The following is a 20003-nucleotide window of genomic DNA, read 5'->3' as shown; positions in this document are numbered from 1 at the left end:
AATTATACAATAATCAATAATGCTTGCTTTGGCAGCACATATACTAAGATTAATAAGAATACAAGAGCCTGACCAGGCGGTGGTACAGTGGATAGAGCATCAGACTAGGACATGGAGGACCCAGGTTTGAGACCCCGAGGTCGCAAGCTTGAGTGCGGGCTCATCTGGTTTGAGTAAAAGCTCACCAGCTTGGACCCAAGGTCCATGGCTTGAGCAAGGGGTTACTTGGTCTGCTGAAGGCCCACGGTCAAGGCACATATGAGAAATCAATCAATGAACAACTAAGGTGTCGCAACAAAAAAATGACTGATGCTTCTCATCTCTCTCTGTTCCTGTCTGTCTGTCCCTATCTATCCCTCTCTTCTGACTCTCTCTCTGGCTCTGTAAAAAAAAAAAAAAAAAAAAAAAAAAAAAGGAGTACAAGAATAAACTCTGTGTTTTGTGATCTCACAGCTATAAACAAACCTACTTTTGCCCCACACTCTATTTACTCATATATTTATTTCTTGTAGTGTCTTTAGTTCCCTCCTACGAATCTGAGCTTCCATTTGGGGTTATATCTCTCCAGACCGAAGGACTTCTTTATTCTTTTATTATTTCTTGTAGTATCGATCTGGTGAAGATTAAGTTACCTGATATTTATCTGAAAATGTCTTTATTTTTGTTTATTTTGAAGACTATAGTACTAAGTGTGTAATTTTAAGTTGATAGGTTATTATTTTTTTTAATTTTAGTATAAATTTTTTTTTTTGTATTTTTCTGAAGTTGGAAACAGAGAGGCAGTCAGACTGACTCCCGCATGCGCCCTACCGGGATCCACCTGGCACGCCCACCAGGGGGCGATGCTCTGCCCATCTGGGGTGTCGCTCTGTTGCATCTAGAGCCATTTTAGCGCCTGAGGCAGAGGCCACAGAGCTATGGCCAAAAGCGCCCAGGCCAACTTTGTTCCAGTGGAGCCTTGGCTGTGGGAGGGGAAGAGAGAGACAGAGGAAGAAGAGGGGGACGGGTGGAGAAGCAGATGGGTGCTTCTCCTGTGTGCCCTGGCCAGGAATCGAACCCGGGACTCCTACACGCCAGGCCGACACTCTACCACTGAGCAAACCAGCCAGGGCCAGTATAAATATTTTAAATATGCCTTCTGTTCTTCTTTATGAGAAGTCAGCTATAATTACGGTAATTTTTTCAGCTATAATTATGGTATGTTTTTCAGTTATAATTATGGTATGTTTTTCAGCTATAATTACGGTATGTTTTTTACCCTGATTTTAGTATATCTTTTTTTCTCCAGTTGTTTATAAAATTTTTCTTTTACTTTTTTTTTTTTTTTTTTTTTTTCTGAAGCTGGAAACGGGGAGAGACAGTCAGACAGACTCCCGCATGCGCCCGACCGGGATCCACCCGGCACGCCCACCATGGGGCGACGCTCTGCCCACCAGGGGGCGATAATCTGCCCATCCTGGGCGTTGCCATGTTGCGACCAGAGCCACTCTAGCGCCTGAGGCAGAGGCCACAGAGCCATCCCCAGCGCCCGGGCCATCTTTGCTCCAATGGAGCTTTGTTTGGCTGCGGGAGGGGAAGAGAGAGACAGAGAGGAAAGCGCGGTGGAGGGGTGGAGAAGCAAATGGGCGCTTCTCCTGTGTGCCCTGGCTGGGAATCGAACCCAGGTCCTCCGCACGCTAGGCTGACGCTCTACCGCTGAGCCAACCGGCCAGGGCTACTTTTAATTTTTGTTATCATGTACCAAAAATAGATTTCTTAATTTTTCCTGCTTAGGGTTTGCTAGGCTTGAATGTGTGGTTAATATCTTTCATCCATTTTGGGGAAATACTCTACCATTATTTCTTTAAATTTCCTTTGGATATAAGCATTGTAGGTCTATAAGTTCTTTCTCCATTTTCCATATAAGTCCCCACTATTTATTCAGCAAAACTCTTGTGGAAGCAAATTGGTGTATGGGAAACATTAGCTCCTGAATTTGGGATTCCTTCAGATTCTACTCCCTATATGCCAAATAGTATACAGTCATTAAGAGTTAAGTTGGTTTCTATTTGTCTTAGCAGGGGTCTGCTTCTGCCTATTGTAGGGTTACTCCTCCACTTGTTCATGCTACAAAGCCTGTTGCTTTTGTATGAACAAATTACAATAGAAATGTAATAGAAAATTACAATAGAAAATGTAATTTTTAGAATATAATACTATCAACAGTTGCTATATACATTAGTATGTCTTTGAATCAATATAATCAGATACATAAGAGAAGATTTTAAAAAAAATTCTTGTAAATAGCACGATTTAAAATAGCGTGGAACTGAAGAAGGGTGAGACATATGTAGCACTAGAACACAAGAAAAGACCTAGAAACAAATCTACTTATATGTGGGAGCTTGGTATTATGAGAGATGGCATTACAAGTCCGCAGAAATCCATGACCAATACAAAACAAGGTTTAATAAATGGCATTGGGCAATTGGCCACCTATATAAAAAAAGATTAAACTAGAACCTACCTGATTCTAGACTTCCAAATCAATTCTAAGTAGATAAGAAACTAAAAGTAAAAAGTAAAACTAAAATTTGGTAGACGAGCCCTGGCCGGGTGGCTCAGCGGTAGAGCGTCGGCCTAGCGTGCGGAGGACCCGGGTTCGATTCCCGGCCAGGGCACACAGGAGAAGCGCCCATTTGCTTCTCCACCCCTCCGCCGCACTTTCCTCTCTGTCTCTCTCGTCCCCTCCCGCAGCCAAGGCTCCATTGGAGCAAAGATGGCCCGGGTGCTGGGGATGGCTCTGTGGCCTCTGCCCCAGGCGCTAGAGTGGCTCTGGTCACAACATGGCGACGCCCAGGATGGGCAGAGCATCGCCCCCTGGTGGGCAGAGCGTCGCCCCTGGTGGGCGTGCCGGGTGGATCCCGGTCGGGCGCATGCGGGAGTCTGTCTGACTGCCTCTCCCTGTTTCCAGCTTCAGAAAAATGAAAAAAAAAAAAATAAAATAAAATAAAATTTGGTAGACGAAAACAGTGAAAAAAACTTGATGACATACAAAGATGGGAAGAGATTTTAAAATAATATACATAGATATATGTACAACCATAAAAGAAGCTGATGAATGCATTAAAATGAAGAACTTGTAACTGCCAAGGAAATGCAAATCAAATTCTCGTGAAATACCACATCATGCCCTCTGGAATGGCTGTAATAAAAAAGATAATAAGTGTTGGTGAGGTTGTGGAGAAATCGGAATGCTCATTACACTGCTGGTGAGAATGCAAAATGGAACAGTTTCTTGGGAAAATGGTCTGGCAGGACCTAAAAACGTTAAACTTAGTTACCATTTGACCCAACAAAACCACTCCTAGTTATTATGACCAAGACAAGTGAAAGCTTGCCTACAATAGCTAAAATGTGGAAAACTAAATGTTTATCAACTGATGAATAAACAGAATATTTCTGAATAAATAAAATACTTCATACAATGAATATTTTTGGCAATAAAAAGGAATGTAGTATTGATATGTGCTGCATGGATGAATCTTGAAAACGTGATGCTCATTGAGAGAAGTCCATCACAAAAGATCACATTATATGATTTCATTTGTTTGGAATGTCCAGAATAGGCACATCTATAAAGACAGAAAGTGCAGTAGTGGTTGCCAGACAGCTAGGGGGAAAAAAGGGCGACTTGCTACAAGAAATGGGGTTTCTTTATTAAATGAAGAAACTGTAAAAATTTATTATAATGATGATTTGCCCAATTCTGTGAATTGGATTGTATGTTTTAAATGGGTGAATTATATGGTATGAATTAAATCTTGATAAAGCTGTTTAAAAATATCAGGACCCTTTCATATGGCAAAAGATGCCATAAACTGTATTAAAGAAAATCCACAGATGTGAAGTAGTTATATATAACATAAAATTAGTAAAGGCTCAGTATCCAGAATATAAAAGGAATTCCTAAGCATTAATAAGCAATTGACAGACATCTTACTAGCAAATGGCCAAGATTCAGGCAGTTCACCTAGAAAAACATCGAAATGGCTGATAAAGAAGTTTGATTTTAAGGAGATGCAATTTAAAATAATGGTGAAAAAAATAATAATGGTGAGATACCATTTCACATCTGTCTTGGTCCAAATCCATATACTTTAGAATAGCAAGTGTTGCCTCGAATGTTGGGAAATAAAGTGAGCCCCTTCATTGCTTGGGGCTCACTGCAGCTTCCTTGGAGAACAATCTGACAATTGTAGATGGCACTGCCTGTGACCTAGGTATGCTAGAGCCACTCTTGTGCCTGCTGTAGTACGCTTTGTGAATGACACAGTGGGAAGTACCTAGCTGGGCTCTCAGTCCCAGATCACAAAACTGGAATACAGTTGTGCAGTGACCAGCAGGCAGAATCAATGGGCTAAATCTACACAGATGAACAGATAAATATCAGAAACAGAGTGTTGAGTGCTAATAGCACAGTGATATATACTGCTCACAACAATTAGGGGATATTTCCAAATGATATGAAGCTATAAAATATCCCCTAATCTAATTGTTGTGAGCAGTGAATATATCCACACACATTTTAACAGTGAACAAGATGGCAAAATCTCTGCTGTGCTGGAGCTCACAAATGAGGGATGAGAGTCAGTGAACAAGTAGACGGTTAATTGTACTCTTGGCTGGTACTCACCCATGCAAAGGAGCTAAAGCGGGTACTAAGAGACTAGTGGCTGAGGGGGGTCAGGGAAGGCCTGTCTGAGGAGTTCTGAGTAGAGACCTGCATTGTAAGAAGGAGCAAATTGTGGAAATTTTTAGTGGAAACATTCCAGGAAGAGGTAAAAGCCTTCAAATAGGACATGTTCTACAACTCCAAGAAAAACAAATTACATTTAGCAAAAAAAAATGCAAACTAATGCTTTGATAACTACAAAACATTGTTGAAATCAATTAAAACCCAAATAAATGAAAAGATACCCTAAGTTTGTGGACTGGAAGACAATATTGTTAAGATGGCAGTACCGTTCAGGCTGTTCCACAGATTTAGTGCTATCTCTGTCAGGGTCCCAGCTGACCTCCTACTGGAGATTGAAAAGCTGATTCTGAAAACTAGCAAGGCCATTGTGGCCATGGCCTTGAGGGGAAGGGGAAGTTGGCAGAGGTACAGTCATTGTGGTTGGTGGGGCTTCTGGATTATGAAACCCTGTGGACCATGACAGGGAGCTGTCACTGACCTCATTCTAGGTTCAGTGGGAACCCTGAGGAGGGCTGTAAGTAGGGAAGTGATAAAATTCCTTATTTATTGAGTGCCGCTCTATGCTTGGTGCTGGAATGGGCTTGAGTATGGCAGGGAACAGGACAGAATGCTGAGGAGATAGTCTTCAGCTCTCAGTGGTAGGAAATGAGAGCATCCTCAGTTTAGTTTTGTGTGTGTTGTCATGTATATATTTGTGTCATATTACTGACCTACTTAAATATTTTTTTAAGTAACATGGAACTAACATGTTCATTATAGAATAATTAGAAGATTAAACGGGAAGGAAATGCATATCTTTCAAGATCTTGCCATTTGGAAATGATGACATTAACAGTTTGTGTTTTTTCTTGTCTTTTGACGATTTATGATGAACTATTTCTGAAGTTCAATAATGAGTGACCACCTTACCCCAGGCACCATGAAAGGAAAAAGTAAGGATCGTAGGTTTTCTCCTGGCAAGTCAGTCCGTGAGTCTTCTGCTTCCTTCCTTTCAGGTGGAGCTGATCAGAAGAATGTTCAGCATCAGCCCCCTGGAGAACCTGAAGCTGCACATCAGCACTCGGCCTCCCCTGGTGGTCTTCATGATCAGTGTAAGCGCCATGGCAATAGCTTTCCTGACCTTGGGCTATTTCTTCAAAATCAAGGAGATTAAGTCACCGGAAATGGCAGAGGTATAGTCTATTCTGCGATCTCTCAGAGGGGCTGGACCTTACAGGGGGGAAAACACCTTTGGGACACACTTTTCTTTGGTTGTGAATTTTTTACCCAAGTAAGAAAGGTCAGCATTCGAATTTTTTGTCTATCTCCCTTTCTTAGAAAATATGTGGTTAGATGGTTACTGATTTAACTGAGGCTACCAGTTTCAGTTAGACTGTTTCATCAGTGAATCAGGTCTTTTAGAAGCTATATTTCCAAAATCTTTGCATCAAGACGTTAGAGAACTGGCTTCTTTTATATCTGTATGAAATGAGCTCATTGCAGTTTTTAAAAACTGTAAACATTTGTGATTTTAAAGCCCTCATCATCATCATGGAGTTTTAATCAGCTATACGGACAGCTTCCTCGTTGAACGGACACAGACAGCAGTGCGGGCGTGGGAGCTGTAGGAGGTGGGGGGGTACAGAGGGAGAGCGGTGATGGGCAGAGACTTGACTTGGGGTGGTGAACACACAACATGGTGTGCAGGGCTGTGTCGTATATTGTGTACCTGACACCTGTATAATTTTGTTAACCAGTTTACCCCAATAAATTCAATAAAGAGAAAAATGAAAACAAAAGGATGGATCCTAAAGGAATAAGACAGTAGGGTCTTATCTCCAAATACATATAATTGTCTTTTATTAAGGAAAACTTCAGTTATCTACAAACTTGCCTTCTAGATTTTACATTTTGATCAATTTAAATAAATTATTAGGGCATTGCCCTTTAAATTTTTTTTTTCTTTTTCTTTTTTTTTTGTATTTTTCTGAAGCTGGAAACGGGGAGAGACAGTTAGACTCCCGCATGCGCCCGACCGGGATCCACCCGGCACGCCCACCAGGGGGCGATGCTCTGCCCACCAGGGGGCGTCGCTCTGTTGCGACCAGAGCCACTCTAGCGCCTGGGGCAGAGGCCAAGGAGCCATCCCCAGCGCCCGGGCCATCTTTGCTCCAATGGAGCCCTGGCTGCGGGAGGGGAAGAGAGAGACAGAGAGGAAGGAGAGGGGGAGGGGTGGAGAAGCAGATGGGTGCTTCTCCTGTGTGCCCTGGCCGGGAATCAAACGCGGGACTTCTGCACGCCAGGCCGACGCTCTACCACTTAGCCAACTGGCCAGGGCCTAAATTTTTTTTTTTTTTTTTTTTTAGGATTTATTGATTTTAGAGAAAGGAGAGAGAGAAAGGCAGGAGGGAGGGAGGGACAGGAAGCATCAACTTGCAGTTGCTTCTCATATGTGCCTTGACCCGGCAAGCCCCGTAGTCTCAAACTGGTGACCTCAGCATTCCTGGTCGACGCCCTGTCCACTGTGCCACCACGGGTCAGACCCTTTAATCTAGGCACGTGATTGTGTGAGCAAAGTTAATCTTGTTTAATAGAAGTGAATTGACAGTATTATGTATTCATACATTTGTTTTACATATTGGAAATTATGCTGAATTAATGATATGGTGAATTTATTGGTGGATAAGGTTTCTTTTTCTTTGCCGAGAAAGAGAAACAGGAAGTGAGAGAGATGAGAAGCATCAGCTTGTAACTGAGTCACTTTAGTTCTTTGATTGCTTGTCATACGTGCCTTGACCAGGGATCTCCAGCCAAGCCACTGACCCCTTGCTCAAGCCAGTGACCTTGGGCTTCAAACCAGTGACCTTTGGGCTCAAGCCAGGAGTCATAGGATCATGTTGATGATCCCATGCTCAAGCTGGCAACCTCAGGGTTTGAACCTGAGTCCTCAGTGTCCCAGGTTGACGCTCTGTCCTGGCACTTAGTGGCACTGTGCCACCACTAGTCAGGCTGGATAAGGTTTCTTTTACGACAGATTTGTTTCTTTCTTAGTAGATTCCGTGAGTGCCTCCTCTTAGACTTTTCTCATGTGTGTGAGTGTTGGGAGTGGGATGAGAGTAGAGGCTGGAAGTGTGTTGTTGCTGCAGTTTGTGTGCCTTGTGAAGGAGAGGAGAGCTGTGCTCAGTGTGAAGTGGGTCACGGTTTTGTCTTGTTCTCTGTGGCGTCTAGGTCATAGTGGATCTTGGCAGGAGGGACTACCTTCATATGTGAACTCCCTAACACAGCTAAATTAACAAGTTTTAGCTACTTCTACCATGAAACCCTTTCAGAGTTTCTTACGAAGAGACATGCAGTCTGGCTTTGTCCTCTTCTCTGACCTTGCCTGAATCTTTCAAGGTTCTTGTGCAAATGGGATGTACCCATATTAGGTATGAGATGAACATTCTAGTCACAACCAAAGCTCTGCAGCACCCTGGAGTTGCTGTCCCTCAGAGCTTGAGTCCCTGGTGAACACTCGGCCAAGGCCAGTGGTTGAGCTGTAGCCTGGAAAAGTAGCCCTTAAATCAAAATAGGCCTGATATTGGCTTTGGCAGACTGTTACAGTGCACTGGAGCTCTGCAGAAAAGTGTTGCCAGATGCCGCACAACTTTGGTTATGATTAATTTAGTGGCTTTATTTTCAGACAAGGACCCTAGGTATTTGGGGCTGTGAATCAGAAAATTTAATTCTGATCCTGCCTTCAACTGTGGAATTGGAGAATCTGTCATTTGTACTGGGCCTCAGTTTCCTCGTGTCTGGGGTATGAAGGGATGACACTAGAATGTTCATTTTCAGGATGACACTAGAATGATCTTGAATGGTCTGCTAAGTGTGTAGGTGTTAGGGAAGATGTAACTTGATGCATCCAGTTAGTCTTACTAAATGCCATGAATTGATGCTTTAGAGGTAGACTTGCTTGACTACTTGAGGATTACTCTAACGGCATTTAATTAATGCTAGTGTAAGTGCAGTTGGAAGTGTGACTTGGTTTGTCTTCATATTTGGTAACTTTTGTAGACGAATGTTGCTTGGAAGAATGTCACAGCCTAGGTTAGGTTTGCTGTTGCTATTTCTGCTAAAATTAAAATAAACCCTGGTGGGTCTTTTCCTGTGTTGGTATGAGTTTAACTATGACATAATAAGCTGTTTGTGTTCTTAAAACTGCTTATGATTTAAACTATTAATACAGGGTGTAGATATCAAGAGAAGCCTGAAAACATTTTTTTTCTCTCCCTTTGGAAATTATTCTAAAGTGGCACCTAACGTCCATGAGAAGGGGTAAACAAGTCCCATGAGTATTGGTATTTATTGCACTTCACATTCTTGAGAGAGAAGGCAAGGTATATAGAATTGACCTTTTGAGGAATTATTTTGAAGTAGGCTTATTTTAAAGACATGACTAGTCGCAGCGGTTAAATGAGTTTGTGTTAATGCTTTTAATGTTTACTACCAATTGTTCAATCTTTCTTTTCATGTTTGATTCTGAGGCTAAATCATTTTCTGTAAGTATAATGCACTGTTTTGTTTTCTAACATATTTTCTGGAATGAGTTGATTTAGTCCCACAGATTATCTACTATCTTATGCCAATGAAGAGTTCATATTTTAGGTTATGAATATGAGAGTGGTTTGGAAAACCACAGTGCTATGCCAGTGCAAGAGGCTGATGGCTTGATTGTCGCTGCTATTGTTAAAGAAGTGTGGTGCTCCCACTGTGGCATGATGTCACCTTGAGCACCATGGCTAGTGACTGCAGTGGCAGCACATTCAGACTGCTCACACTTGTCTCTCTCTGTTTCATTTTACTGAAGGATTGGAATACTTTTCTGCTGCGGTTTAATGATTTGGACTTGTGTGTATCAGAGAATGAAACATTAAAGCATCTTACAAATGACACCACAACTCCGGAAAGCACAATGACCAGCGGGCAAGCCAGGGTGTCCACCCAGTCCCCACAAGTACTGGAGGATTCAGGCCCAGTGAACATCTCAGTTGCAATCACCCTCACCCTGGACCCACTCAAACCCTTTGGAGGATACTCCCGTAATGTCACGCATCTGTACTCAACCATTTTAGGACATCAGATCGGACTTTCAGGTATGTGAGTGTTAGCCAATTGCCTTTCAGACTTTCTCAAGCAACACTGTTGCAAGACAGAGTATTAGCAGTGTATGGTTTTACTCATCACACTTTCTGACATTTGCATGTGTCTCCCCTTTTGTTGAGTTCGAACTAAATGAAGTCAAGAAGGAACCATTTCTACTACATTTTCATTTATAAAGTGCTTTATACACAGTAGAGTCTCAAAAAAAAGGCTTGTAAGAATGAGAAACTGGGAAGAAACTATAAGGCCTATTTCTGGTCTTAGTATATACAAACACAAAATATTCAGGTTTATCATGTTGGAGATCACAGTACATACTGCAAATACTGCTCTTAGCCTACAGGCTTTTGAATGCCCACCATTAGCTCGGCACTAGGAGAGCTGCTCCAATGAACTAGAATATGCCCAAGATTTGGTCTCTTCCCTTTGGCATTTTGGGATTATAGAAGAGACGAGAAAAACATGAGTTAGTATTTATCGAGCACTTACAGTAGTTTTTGGCAGGGTTAGGGTTAGGGTACAAAGCAAATGCTATATAAGTGCATAGTTATAAAAATAAACAACTATAAAACTCTGAGCAGGGCCGTTTGACCAGTACTAAAGCCAGGACAGACTAAGTGATTCAGGACAAGGTTGAGAGTGGTGGGAGCTGGACTAATCAGGAAAGGCTGCATGCTGGAGACCTGGGCCTTGGAAGAATAATCTTTGGTCACCAAGAGCCTTTTAAAGTCCCTAAAGAACTTGAGAGCGCCTACCAGCCTCCTATTGGTTGTTACAGGTGAGCGCTGCTCCCATGGAAACAAGGTAAGGGCGACTTCTGGGTTCTTTATGTGTGTTGCAAGTAGACTTTTCTCTTCTGCTGTGGTGTTTGAATACCATAGTTCTCATTTAAGCTTCATCACCTACTGGTCCCAGGGCCTTACTTAAGTCTGTTGGACCCTCTGGTGCTCAGTCTGTTCATCTGTAAAAAGGGAGCTACTGCTTTGGCCATGTTCATGGAATAGTGATACAGTGTAAGCGTTTTAAGGGAAGTAATGTAAAAGCAGATTGAAATGGAAAGCTGGTGTACAAATGCTGAAGCGGTGGTGATAACTCACTCGGCCCGCAGCTCTCTAGCTGGGCACTGCCTGGCGCCTGCCCGCATGCCCGCTTGCCATTGAGGCGCTCTGCCAGGTGTGCAGGCCTGCATCCCGCTCGGGACTGGTGGTCCTGAAACCCCACAGAGCGGGAGTCCGGCTTCTGTGGGCTGAGAGTTGATTCCTGGGTGGGTATGATTTCAGGATTCATTCAAATCCCAGCGAATAATAAATATGGATTCTTGCCTTTCTTTACCAAAAAAACTGATTTCTCTTCCATAGGCAGGGAAGCCCATGAAGAGATAAACATTACCTTTACCCTGCCTGCAGCTTGGAGCTCGGATGACTGTGCCCTGCACGGTCACTGTGAGCAGGTGGTGTTCACAGCCTGCATGACCCTCACGGCCAACCCTGGCGTATTCCCTGTCACCGTGTAAGTGGTTTCCTGCGCCCACGGATGTGTGTGCGAAGCTCCATTTACCGTGACTGTGACTAGGATGCTTCAGCGGGGAGTTCTCAGGTGGCTCGCATTGCTTCTCTGTCTGTGGACCTAGGCATTCTGTCAGTTTAAGTGGGAATTCTAAAGTGGAACTTCTGTGTGTAAAAAGCAGAGAGTGAGTTCCTCAACTGGGTTAGTTGTCGCCCGTTCAATTTAGGCTGTCTCCTGTTGGTAGGAGCACATCACAAAACAGATAAGGCAGGGTGGATCCCGTGACCAGAATGACCCACAGTTAAAGATCCCCAAAGATAAAGGTTTTGTACAACTTCATTATCCAGAAGCAGTTATTTTTTAAATTGAGAGCATAAATCAAACCTTACTTGCCATGAAACAATTGCTATTTCGGAAACTTTTGCCTCATAGTTTTTGAGCAGTGGTCAGTGTTACCACTTTGCCTTGAAGGTTTTTTGCCTCTCCTTTGTCTGTAAAGGAGGTAATGACCTATAACTACATAAAATACACAAGATATAGCTTATTTAAAAAGTCCTATAGTGAATCCTTTTCTTTTTTTTCTCTTTGGAATTTTTTTCAGTAAAAATAATTAATGTGGTGGTTATCTATTTTAGACATTTAGAGGTTTGTAGGACAAGATCAAGTAAGTTAAACATTATTTACTATTGGTTATATCTGATAGGTTTGTAGGTCACACTTCCTGTTGTGACTAAGACTTTAGACAGTTTGAGAAAATGGACTTAAAGGAGCAGATTCTACTTTGGTCATATCATATGCAAGAGGACCGTGAGTTGAATTCTAAAGCAAAAATATAACACCTAACCTTTTAAATGTCAAATGCCTATTTCTTAGTCTATTTTATGTTTATTAAAAAAAAGAAAAAAAAATCCCTGAACTAAAAATGAATGGTATTTATCTCAAAGAAACATGTATGTCTTTGCTTTCTTCTTTCCACCTGTTTGGCTATGGTCACTGTTGGGCGGGGGGTGTGGTAGAGACAGTAAGTGTCTCAGGCTGCCAAGCATGTCTCTCCCTCTCTGCCCTGCAGACAGCCGCCGCACTGTGTCCCGGACACATACAGCAACGCCACGCTCTGGTACAAGATCTTCACCACCGCCAGAGATGCCAACACGAAATATGCTCAAGATTACAATCCTTTCTGGTGTTATAAGGGGGCCATTGGAAAAGTCTATCATGCTTTAAATCCCAAGCTTACAGTTATTGTTCCAGATGTAAGTGAGAAATGTCCTGTGTATATGTGTGGGTCCCGGAACAGTTAGAGCAGGTTGTGTTTATTTATTATTATTTATTTATTTTGTATTTTTCTGAAGTTGGAAACAGGGAGGCAGTCAGACAGACTCCCGCATGCGCCCGACTGGGATCCACCCGACATGCCCACCGGGGGGCGATGCTCTGCCCATCTGGGACGTCACTCTGTTGCAACCAGAGCCATCCTCAGCGCCCAGGCCAACTTTGCTCCAATGGAGCCTTGGCTGCGGGAGGGGAAGAGAGAGACAGAGAGGAAGGAGAGGGGGAGGGGTGGAGAAGCAGATGGGCGCCTCTCCTGTGTGCCCTGGCTGGGAATCGAACCCGGGACTCTGGCACACCAGGCCGACGCTCTACTACTGAGCAAACCGGCCAGGGCCCAGGTTGTGTTTAAATACTTAGGTTAGCTTAGTCACTGCCATGTTTGAGTTCTAGCTGAGTTAAAAGACTAGGTGAAATGGTAGAGACTTGGAAAAACATGCTCCTCTTTTGGGTAAGAAAACTGCTTCTGTTCTTTGTTTTCTGCTTTGCTCAGCAGCAGTTATTTATTGAGCAGCTGTTATGTGCCTTACCCACAGCTGGTACAAGAGATGCTTGTTCAGTCTTCATGCACCCAGCCACTCACAGGAGAGGAGTGAGTTAGTGTCAGTCTGAGCAGGAAGTGGTTTGGCATTCAGAGAGGTAAAAGTAAATAGGAGACAAGACTTTGGATAGATACTGAGGGCTGAATAGTGTTACTTAGGAAGGAGGAAAGGGGAGGAGTCCACTGTAATCTAGACTAGTGGGTGACACGCTGGTTTCACCTGTGGTTTACACGGGAGCCTCCTTTTACAGACTGCACTGATTGTTTGATAAATGCCCTCTTCTTCCTGTCAGTATATGTTAGGTACATTTCTTTCTTTTTTGCCTGGCCCTTTTCTCTTTCCTGTATCTCATTTTATCACGTGTAGAAGTTGGCAGGCCAGACCCTGCAGGACTAAGCAGTGGAGATCAGGTTCAGCGTTGGGCAGAGGCCAGGTTCGACAACACCCTTTGGGCCTCGCTTGAGGCATTTAGACTTTTTCCTCGGAGGAAGTGCCCCCCACTGTGTTGGGTGGTAAGGGGGAGGTAAAGCAGTGTGTTAGCAAGCCTGGTCTCCCCACTCGGTTTGTGTAATGGGAGGGAGGCTACGGCTGATGCTGTGAGGCCTAGAGAGGTGGACGGGAAAAGGAATGGCAGCATTCTCAACAGCTGCAGGGCCTGGTTACTGATGGCCTGTGGGAGGGGAGGGCAGAGGCTGTTCTCAGGCAGGGACTTGTAAAGGGGGAAAAGGCAGAAGGAAGGAAGTTGCCCCTGGGGAGAAGTGACTCAGGGGCCTTTCTGGCCAGGGAGTAGCAAGGGGTTAGGAACACAGGCGTAGGCTGTCAGCCATGCACCCCGAGGGCAGTCAGAGGAAGAGAACAGAAGAAAGAGTCTGTTTAAAGGCTCTGGGTCTCTGGGGCCTTCTCAGGGGAGGGGTGTGGGTGGGGCAGGGCAGTGGGGTGCAGAAGCCAGGGCTGAGGATGCTTTAGGAAGGGGGGCTGTGGTCTCAGGAACACTGCATCTCCACTTAATGAGATCCAGCTTTAATAGTTAGGGGACAAAAGAAGAAGCCTTCTGTTCCAGTTTAAGAATTATTAAGAATTAAAGTTGAGGCATCTCTGGAGAGAACCATGTTCCCGGAAATCCAGCATAAAAATCCGTCAGTAATTCAGTGCAGATATTTCTGGTTTGTTCTTTTTAGGATGACCGTTCGTTAATAAATTTGCATCTAATGCACACCAGTTACTTCCTCTTCGTGATGGTGATAACAATGTTTTGCTATGCGGTTATCAAGGGCAGACCCAGCAAATTGCGTCAGAGCAGTCCTGAATTTTGTCCTGAGAAGGTGAGCACGGGATGGCATCTGGCCCAGCGTTTGGCCAGAGGGCTCTGTGTGCAGAATGTCTCAGTCCTTATTGCATTGATTGTGCGTGGCAGCTTTTCTCCAGAGAATTTAGTTCCTGTCTTTTTATCAGAAGTCTTCTTCCCTTAGCCTAAATTACGGCATTGGGTTTTCAACCCGAGTCTTAGCTTTGAAAGGTACCGACTGCAAATTGCTCACAAATCCCCACTGGAGAGCAGCTGCCCCTGAAGGGCAGTGCCCCTCCACTCCGTCCGCCTGAGAAGTCATCTCACAGAGCGCTGGGCAGGGTTGGGGACGGTTAACTCTTGGTCTCAGCACAGTGGTTCCACTGATCAGCTGCTTCTGGCTGGAGACACTTTCTCCCCATTTCCTCCTGGTGAGATTTTTTCTTAGGGCTTTAATAACTCCCCTCCCAGACAGATGCATGCGGCGTGGCTCCTGGTCTGGGGTGGGGACCGGAGCCCCGTTGGTGCCGGCGGGGCCGAGCTCCCTGGGCTCCGTTGTGTGACTGGGTTACTTGTCTTGCTCTCTCCTAGGTGGCCTTGGCTGATGCCTAATCCCACAACTGCCCGTTTTCTGAGAGAGACTGAGCAACTGTAATCATTGCCTGCTGATGCCAGCCTGGGCCTGGACATTCTGTGAATATATTATCTTGCAATGTTGGGTATTCCAGCCAAAGACATTTCAAGTGCCTGTAACTGATTTGTACATATTTATAAAAACCTATTCAGAAATTGGTCCAATGATGCACGTGCTTCACACTGGGTGCAGTCCGAACCCTGCAGCCTCCCCTGTGGACGTGGCGGGATGCTTCCGTGGCGAGGATGCCTGGTCGCCCGCGTCAGAGCAGGCCCTGCTGTCTGCGCTGAGATCTCAGGGGCAGCTCAGTGCTGGTGGGGTTGAGGTTTGCTTTGGTTCGAAATAGTCTGCACCTCTGACATGATACTGCATTTCCCAAGCCACCAATCCATTCTGTGGATTTTCTGTGTCTGTGGCTTAATAATCATAGTACCAACAATAATACCTTCTTTTCCCATTTTGCTTGCAAGGAAACACACCTATCTTTCTAAGCTTTCTTTTCCTTTGGAAGAAAAATAGTCACGTTTTAGGACTACTCTAGTTAATACAGATTTGTGCTTTCATCTTGAGTAAAAAGTTTAATATTTAAAAGTCACCTATATGGTAAAGGTCTAAAGTTTCATTTTCCACATGGATGGTGAGGAAGCTGGTCTTGTGGAGTTGAGTTGGCACAGAAAGTTCCACTATCTTTTTCTCCTCTGTTGTCCCTTTCATTATAAAAGTTAAAGCAGCTTCTTCACTCAAAAGGGCTTAAAACTTGAGTAAATGTCTCTGGAGCAGAGTAAAATTAGCTGTTCTATTTTCTGGAATGCAGATGACAGTGTGGAAAGAGTGATAATTTGGTCTAATAGTTGTGAAAGGATTTTTTGTTTTCTTTGAAGCGGGAGTGGTTTTTCTTCCTCCTCCCCCTTTTTTACATTTATTTCTATGTAGTTAACATATCTTCAGAAGGAAAAAGGGAACGATTAGATCAATAACATGAAAATGATGCCTGTGAAATTTGAATGAAAGCAGTTCTGATTTGCCATTTACACTGTACCAGGAAAACACAAAACATTTTTTCTCCTATAACATTTTGATGATGTAGTTCCTATACTCCTTTTTCCTTCCAGTCTGTCTTCATTTAAAAAACAAACAAACACTGAGTGCTATCTTTTCCAGTACTTTTTTGTTACGCATATTCTTCCAATTTTTCTTCATAACTCTTTTCTTCCTTTTCGTTGACTTCTGTGTTCTTGCAAGCAGTGTTACAGCAGAAGGCCAAGTACAGCCTTGGACGTGACTGTCAGCACTTCTTTCGTTCCCTCAACCTCAAGGCTGTATAGTCTCTTCTAAATCAGACTCAGCCCTGCAATACGAAATACAGATTGGCCTAGAACATTCTATCCCAAGGCATCCTTGAATGGAAAACAATTGTGGGTTTTTACTAAAGATTGTTAAAATAATCACTGTAGTAACTTCATATGTTAATATGTATTTTTTCCTTTCAGTATATTTTAAGCACAATAATCAGACTTGCCTATCCAGTTATGTGTATGACATGAGTTGCGTACATGATGCATGACTAACCTGTTAGTTTAGTTTTCTGTTTAGAGACTTTGAGGCTCCTGTGGGATAAGACTGAGAGAGAACCTTTTGGCTTGGCCTTTAGAAACATCAGTATCATTAAGATCAACAGATTTTAGGTTAAGCTGCTACTGAATTAATAAAATCCCAATGAATGGAGTTCTAGGGATAGATTTATAACTGGCAGAGTAATATAAAAGGAGAAAGACAGGTGGAAAAAGTCAATTTCACTGGTTGTTTCAATCCAGCTTATTGCTAATATTAATTACCCTTATTTTAATTACAGGGAATGGCTGGAATCTAGCCAGGGAAGGAAGGACACTGTTAGGTGTGAGGAAAGGAAGTGCCAAATATGCCTGGACAGTATGACTTGTCATGAGGCCAGGACACACACTTTAAAATCCAGCATTTACCCTGGAAGGTAATTCTCAAAAGATTTTATGGAAACCCAGAGTCGATCAGGTGTATGAAGGAAGACGGGGCGGAGGGGAGGCTGTGAACCTGGCTGGCTGAGGAGGTCTCGTAGCTGCAGAGACTTCCACTGGGTCTCAGGAGTCCAGGGGCCTTGCTGTGGGGCGCGTACAGACAAGGCCTGGTCCTCCACAGTGTCTTGCTGGGGGCCCTCAGGATTAGAAGAGTGTCACAGGCAGGGCCTGTTTGCCGTTCCGGGGTGACCCCGCACAGGAGCACTGGCTCGTCCTCAGGCATCTTGGACTGGAGGTCCAATAAAAGGTCAGCAACTTACTATTAAAGTGGTTGTTTCAGATCATATTGATCTCTTTCCTTTTTCCTTTTGTCCTTTCACTGTATGACTTGAATCAGTTTTGATTCTATTTGTAAGTTTTTCTCATTAGGAACCTGCCATTTCTGTTGCGTTTTCTTTGGCAGTCTGTCGGGATTCAGCATCCCGGTTTTCCACCCCTCCTGCGGGCACTGTGGGGTTACAAGGGCCAGCGGGTCCATTTCACTTATCTTGCTGCATGGTCAGTAGCTGATCTGTTATGGCATTCACTCTGAGATTAATTTTCCATGTTTGAAGTGTGTGCATATGTGCTTTACAGAATAAAACATCTGAATTTATTTGCTGTCTCCGTTTCCTCCTGTCTGGTGGGTGTTTTCTTAGGGAAGAACATAGCGATAAGTAATTGAGGGTTTTTTGCAAGTAGTACCTTAAAAGTGTCGCCTATCCTCAGAATGAGGAGTGGCAGTGTTCATACTAAGCCGGCCTCAGCAAGCACACGGTCTTCTCCTGAGAGCATGAAACCTCTTTTTAGTGTTGGACCAACAAGTGCTCGCAGGCCTGACCCAGATCCGTCCCAGAAGCAGTAAGTGATACGGCCAGTAGGGGACATTTGAGTAGGAATGGGAGTGGAAAGACACCCTTCTCAGTTACACATGCCCTTCGTGTGTGCCTGGGCTGAGTTACCTGGAGCCGCCCGCCCCAGCTCTGTCTCCTGTTACAGAGCTCCCGCAAGCGCTAGACTTCCTTTGCCAGGACACCGCATCCTCCACACTTATTTGTCGAGTTATTTGTAAGGAGGGTCATGTTCACTAACGTGAATTCTTCCCTTTTCCAGTGGGCAGAGGCTCTGCGGACCTTCCCTCAACCCCCAGCAGGTGCCACAGTCGTAGAGGTCAGTCGCAGGGCACTCTGAGGGACCCGACAGTGTTGAGGAATGGGACACCTGCACGGACTCTGTTTATCTTCACTCCTTCCTGCCTTCTTGCTAATGGGTCCACTCTGCTCACAGGACGCGGTGCCACTCTCCTCTCCCCTCAGATTCAGCTGTGTGTGCCATTTCCCCACCACCGTGCGGAGCCTGGGCGAAGGAGTTCACATCCTCCATCTGCTCATGCTGTGTGTGTCAGACCGGACACTGAGCAAGCACTCAGTCAAATCAGCCAGTGCTGCAGGGTTTGCACTTTCCTGTTGAGCACGCTGCGTTGAAGTCCTTGGACACAGAGATGAGCACGGAGCACGGGCAGAGCAGGAGTGCACCAGAGGCGTGCCGTGGAGTCCCATCACACTCATTGGGAGCTTAATTCTGTCTCAAAGAAACTTGTCTCTGCCCCTCTCCGAGAGCCGTTTTTTTCATCTCTGAAAACCCCAGACTCCATTTACCCTGCTAGTGGTTGATTATGGGGTTAACTAGAGTGGTTTGACCATTGCAAGAATGGATGGCAAGTCAGTTGTGTTATGTCCAAGGGGAGAAAAGGGATTGAGTTTTGCCTTTGATAATATTCGGCTCGTTACTTTACCTCTTGCTCACTTAGTATGTGATCTATTGGCAGATAGTGACAAGATAAGAGAGTTACCAGGATAGAGGACGATGACTGATGCCTCAGTTGGGGTGACTGCAGAAGGCATCACAGACGACGTGCGATGTGAAGGCGCACACAACGGGGAATTCTGAACTGGCGTTCCATGCAGAGGGCATGGCTACGGTCTCGGTGCACGGCCCAACTCCAGGGACCCTGGCTTGGTGCTGGGTGGAGAATGAGAGTTCTGTAAGGACTTATCTCTCTACCTGAGGGTAAGATTCCTTCAGACTGCTGCCAGAGTGGCCCCTTAGGGGTCGCCTACTAGGGTCTATGCAGGGAGATGCTGTACCACCATCTGGTCCAGGAAGGGAGTTCTCTGAGTTGAAGCACAGCATGGCAGGTACGAGCCCCGCTCCAACTCCTACAGGCCGTGTAGCTGGCCAAGTGGCTTCACCTCTCTGTGCTCTGGTTTCCTTATCTGTAACGAGGATAATATGAATAGTACCCACTGGAATGTGGTAAATACAAAGTGCCTAGAACAGTGTCTGGCACTCCAATGTTGACTATAATGAAGTGGTGAGTGAGGGGAGGTGTCCAAGAGTGAGGCTAGTGAGTCAGCTCTGGTTACCTTTCGGTAGATGAGAACTCACAAAGCAAAGCGAATCTCCTTCAGCTTGAGTCTTCCATGAACGGTGGCGTTGCCTATGCTATAGATTCATGTAATTTGTTAAGAGTATGAGAACTGATGCCTGAAAGGATGTTTATATAAATTCTAGGAAATGAGAGTTGCCTTGCATGTTACACACACTGATATTTTAAAAATTTAGTCTTTTCCATTTAATTAAAAAAATGGACCTCTAAACTGATTGCACATCCAACTAATGGCAGGCAGCCTGCAATTTCAAAAACAAATTATTTATGAGAGCCTTTACGACAGAGATTTCTGAGCCTAAGCTCCAAGGTTCTAGCTACCAAGAATTAGTTTTGTCATTTTGAGCAAGTTACAATCTCTCCAGTGTC

The 20003-nt window shown here is 44.3% G+C and overlaps 1 protein-coding gene across 2 annotated transcripts in view; it reads left to right on the top strand.

Annotated features, from left to right (window-relative positions):
* The window catches only part of TMEM248 (transmembrane protein 248), a 36142-nt gene extending 18341 nt beyond the window's left edge, over nt 1-17801 (top strand). The window contains exons 1-7 of one of the 2 annotated variants that reach the window (XM_066274644.1): nt 5321-5376; nt 5734-5910; nt 9567-9852; nt 11218-11368; nt 12435-12618; nt 14415-14558; nt 15113-17801. In XM_066274644.1, coding sequence (XP_066130741.1) covers nt 5752-5910; nt 9567-9852; nt 11218-11368; nt 12435-12618; nt 14415-14558; nt 15113-15133 — 945 coding nt within the window. In that variant the 5' untranslated portion in view covers nt 5321-5376; nt 5734-5751 and the 3' untranslated portion in view covers nt 15134-17801. Of the gene's footprint in view, nt 1-5320; nt 5377-5733; nt 5911-9566; nt 9853-11217; nt 11369-12434; nt 12619-14414; nt 14559-15112 lie in introns of those variants that run through there. The other variant, XM_066274643.1, reaches the window with a different exon arrangement.
* The last annotated feature ends 2202 nt before the right edge of the window (nt 17802-20003 follow it).

Source organism: Saccopteryx bilineata, chromosome 4, assembly GCF_036850765.1.
Source record: "Saccopteryx bilineata isolate mSacBil1 chromosome 4, mSacBil1_pri_phased_curated, whole genome shotgun sequence".
NCBI classification, from domain to species: Eukaryota; Metazoa; Chordata; class Mammalia; order Chiroptera; family Emballonuridae; genus Saccopteryx; species Saccopteryx bilineata.
The sequence above is the reverse complement of the archived record's forward strand: the minus strand, read 5'-3'. Positions and strand labels throughout refer to the sequence as shown.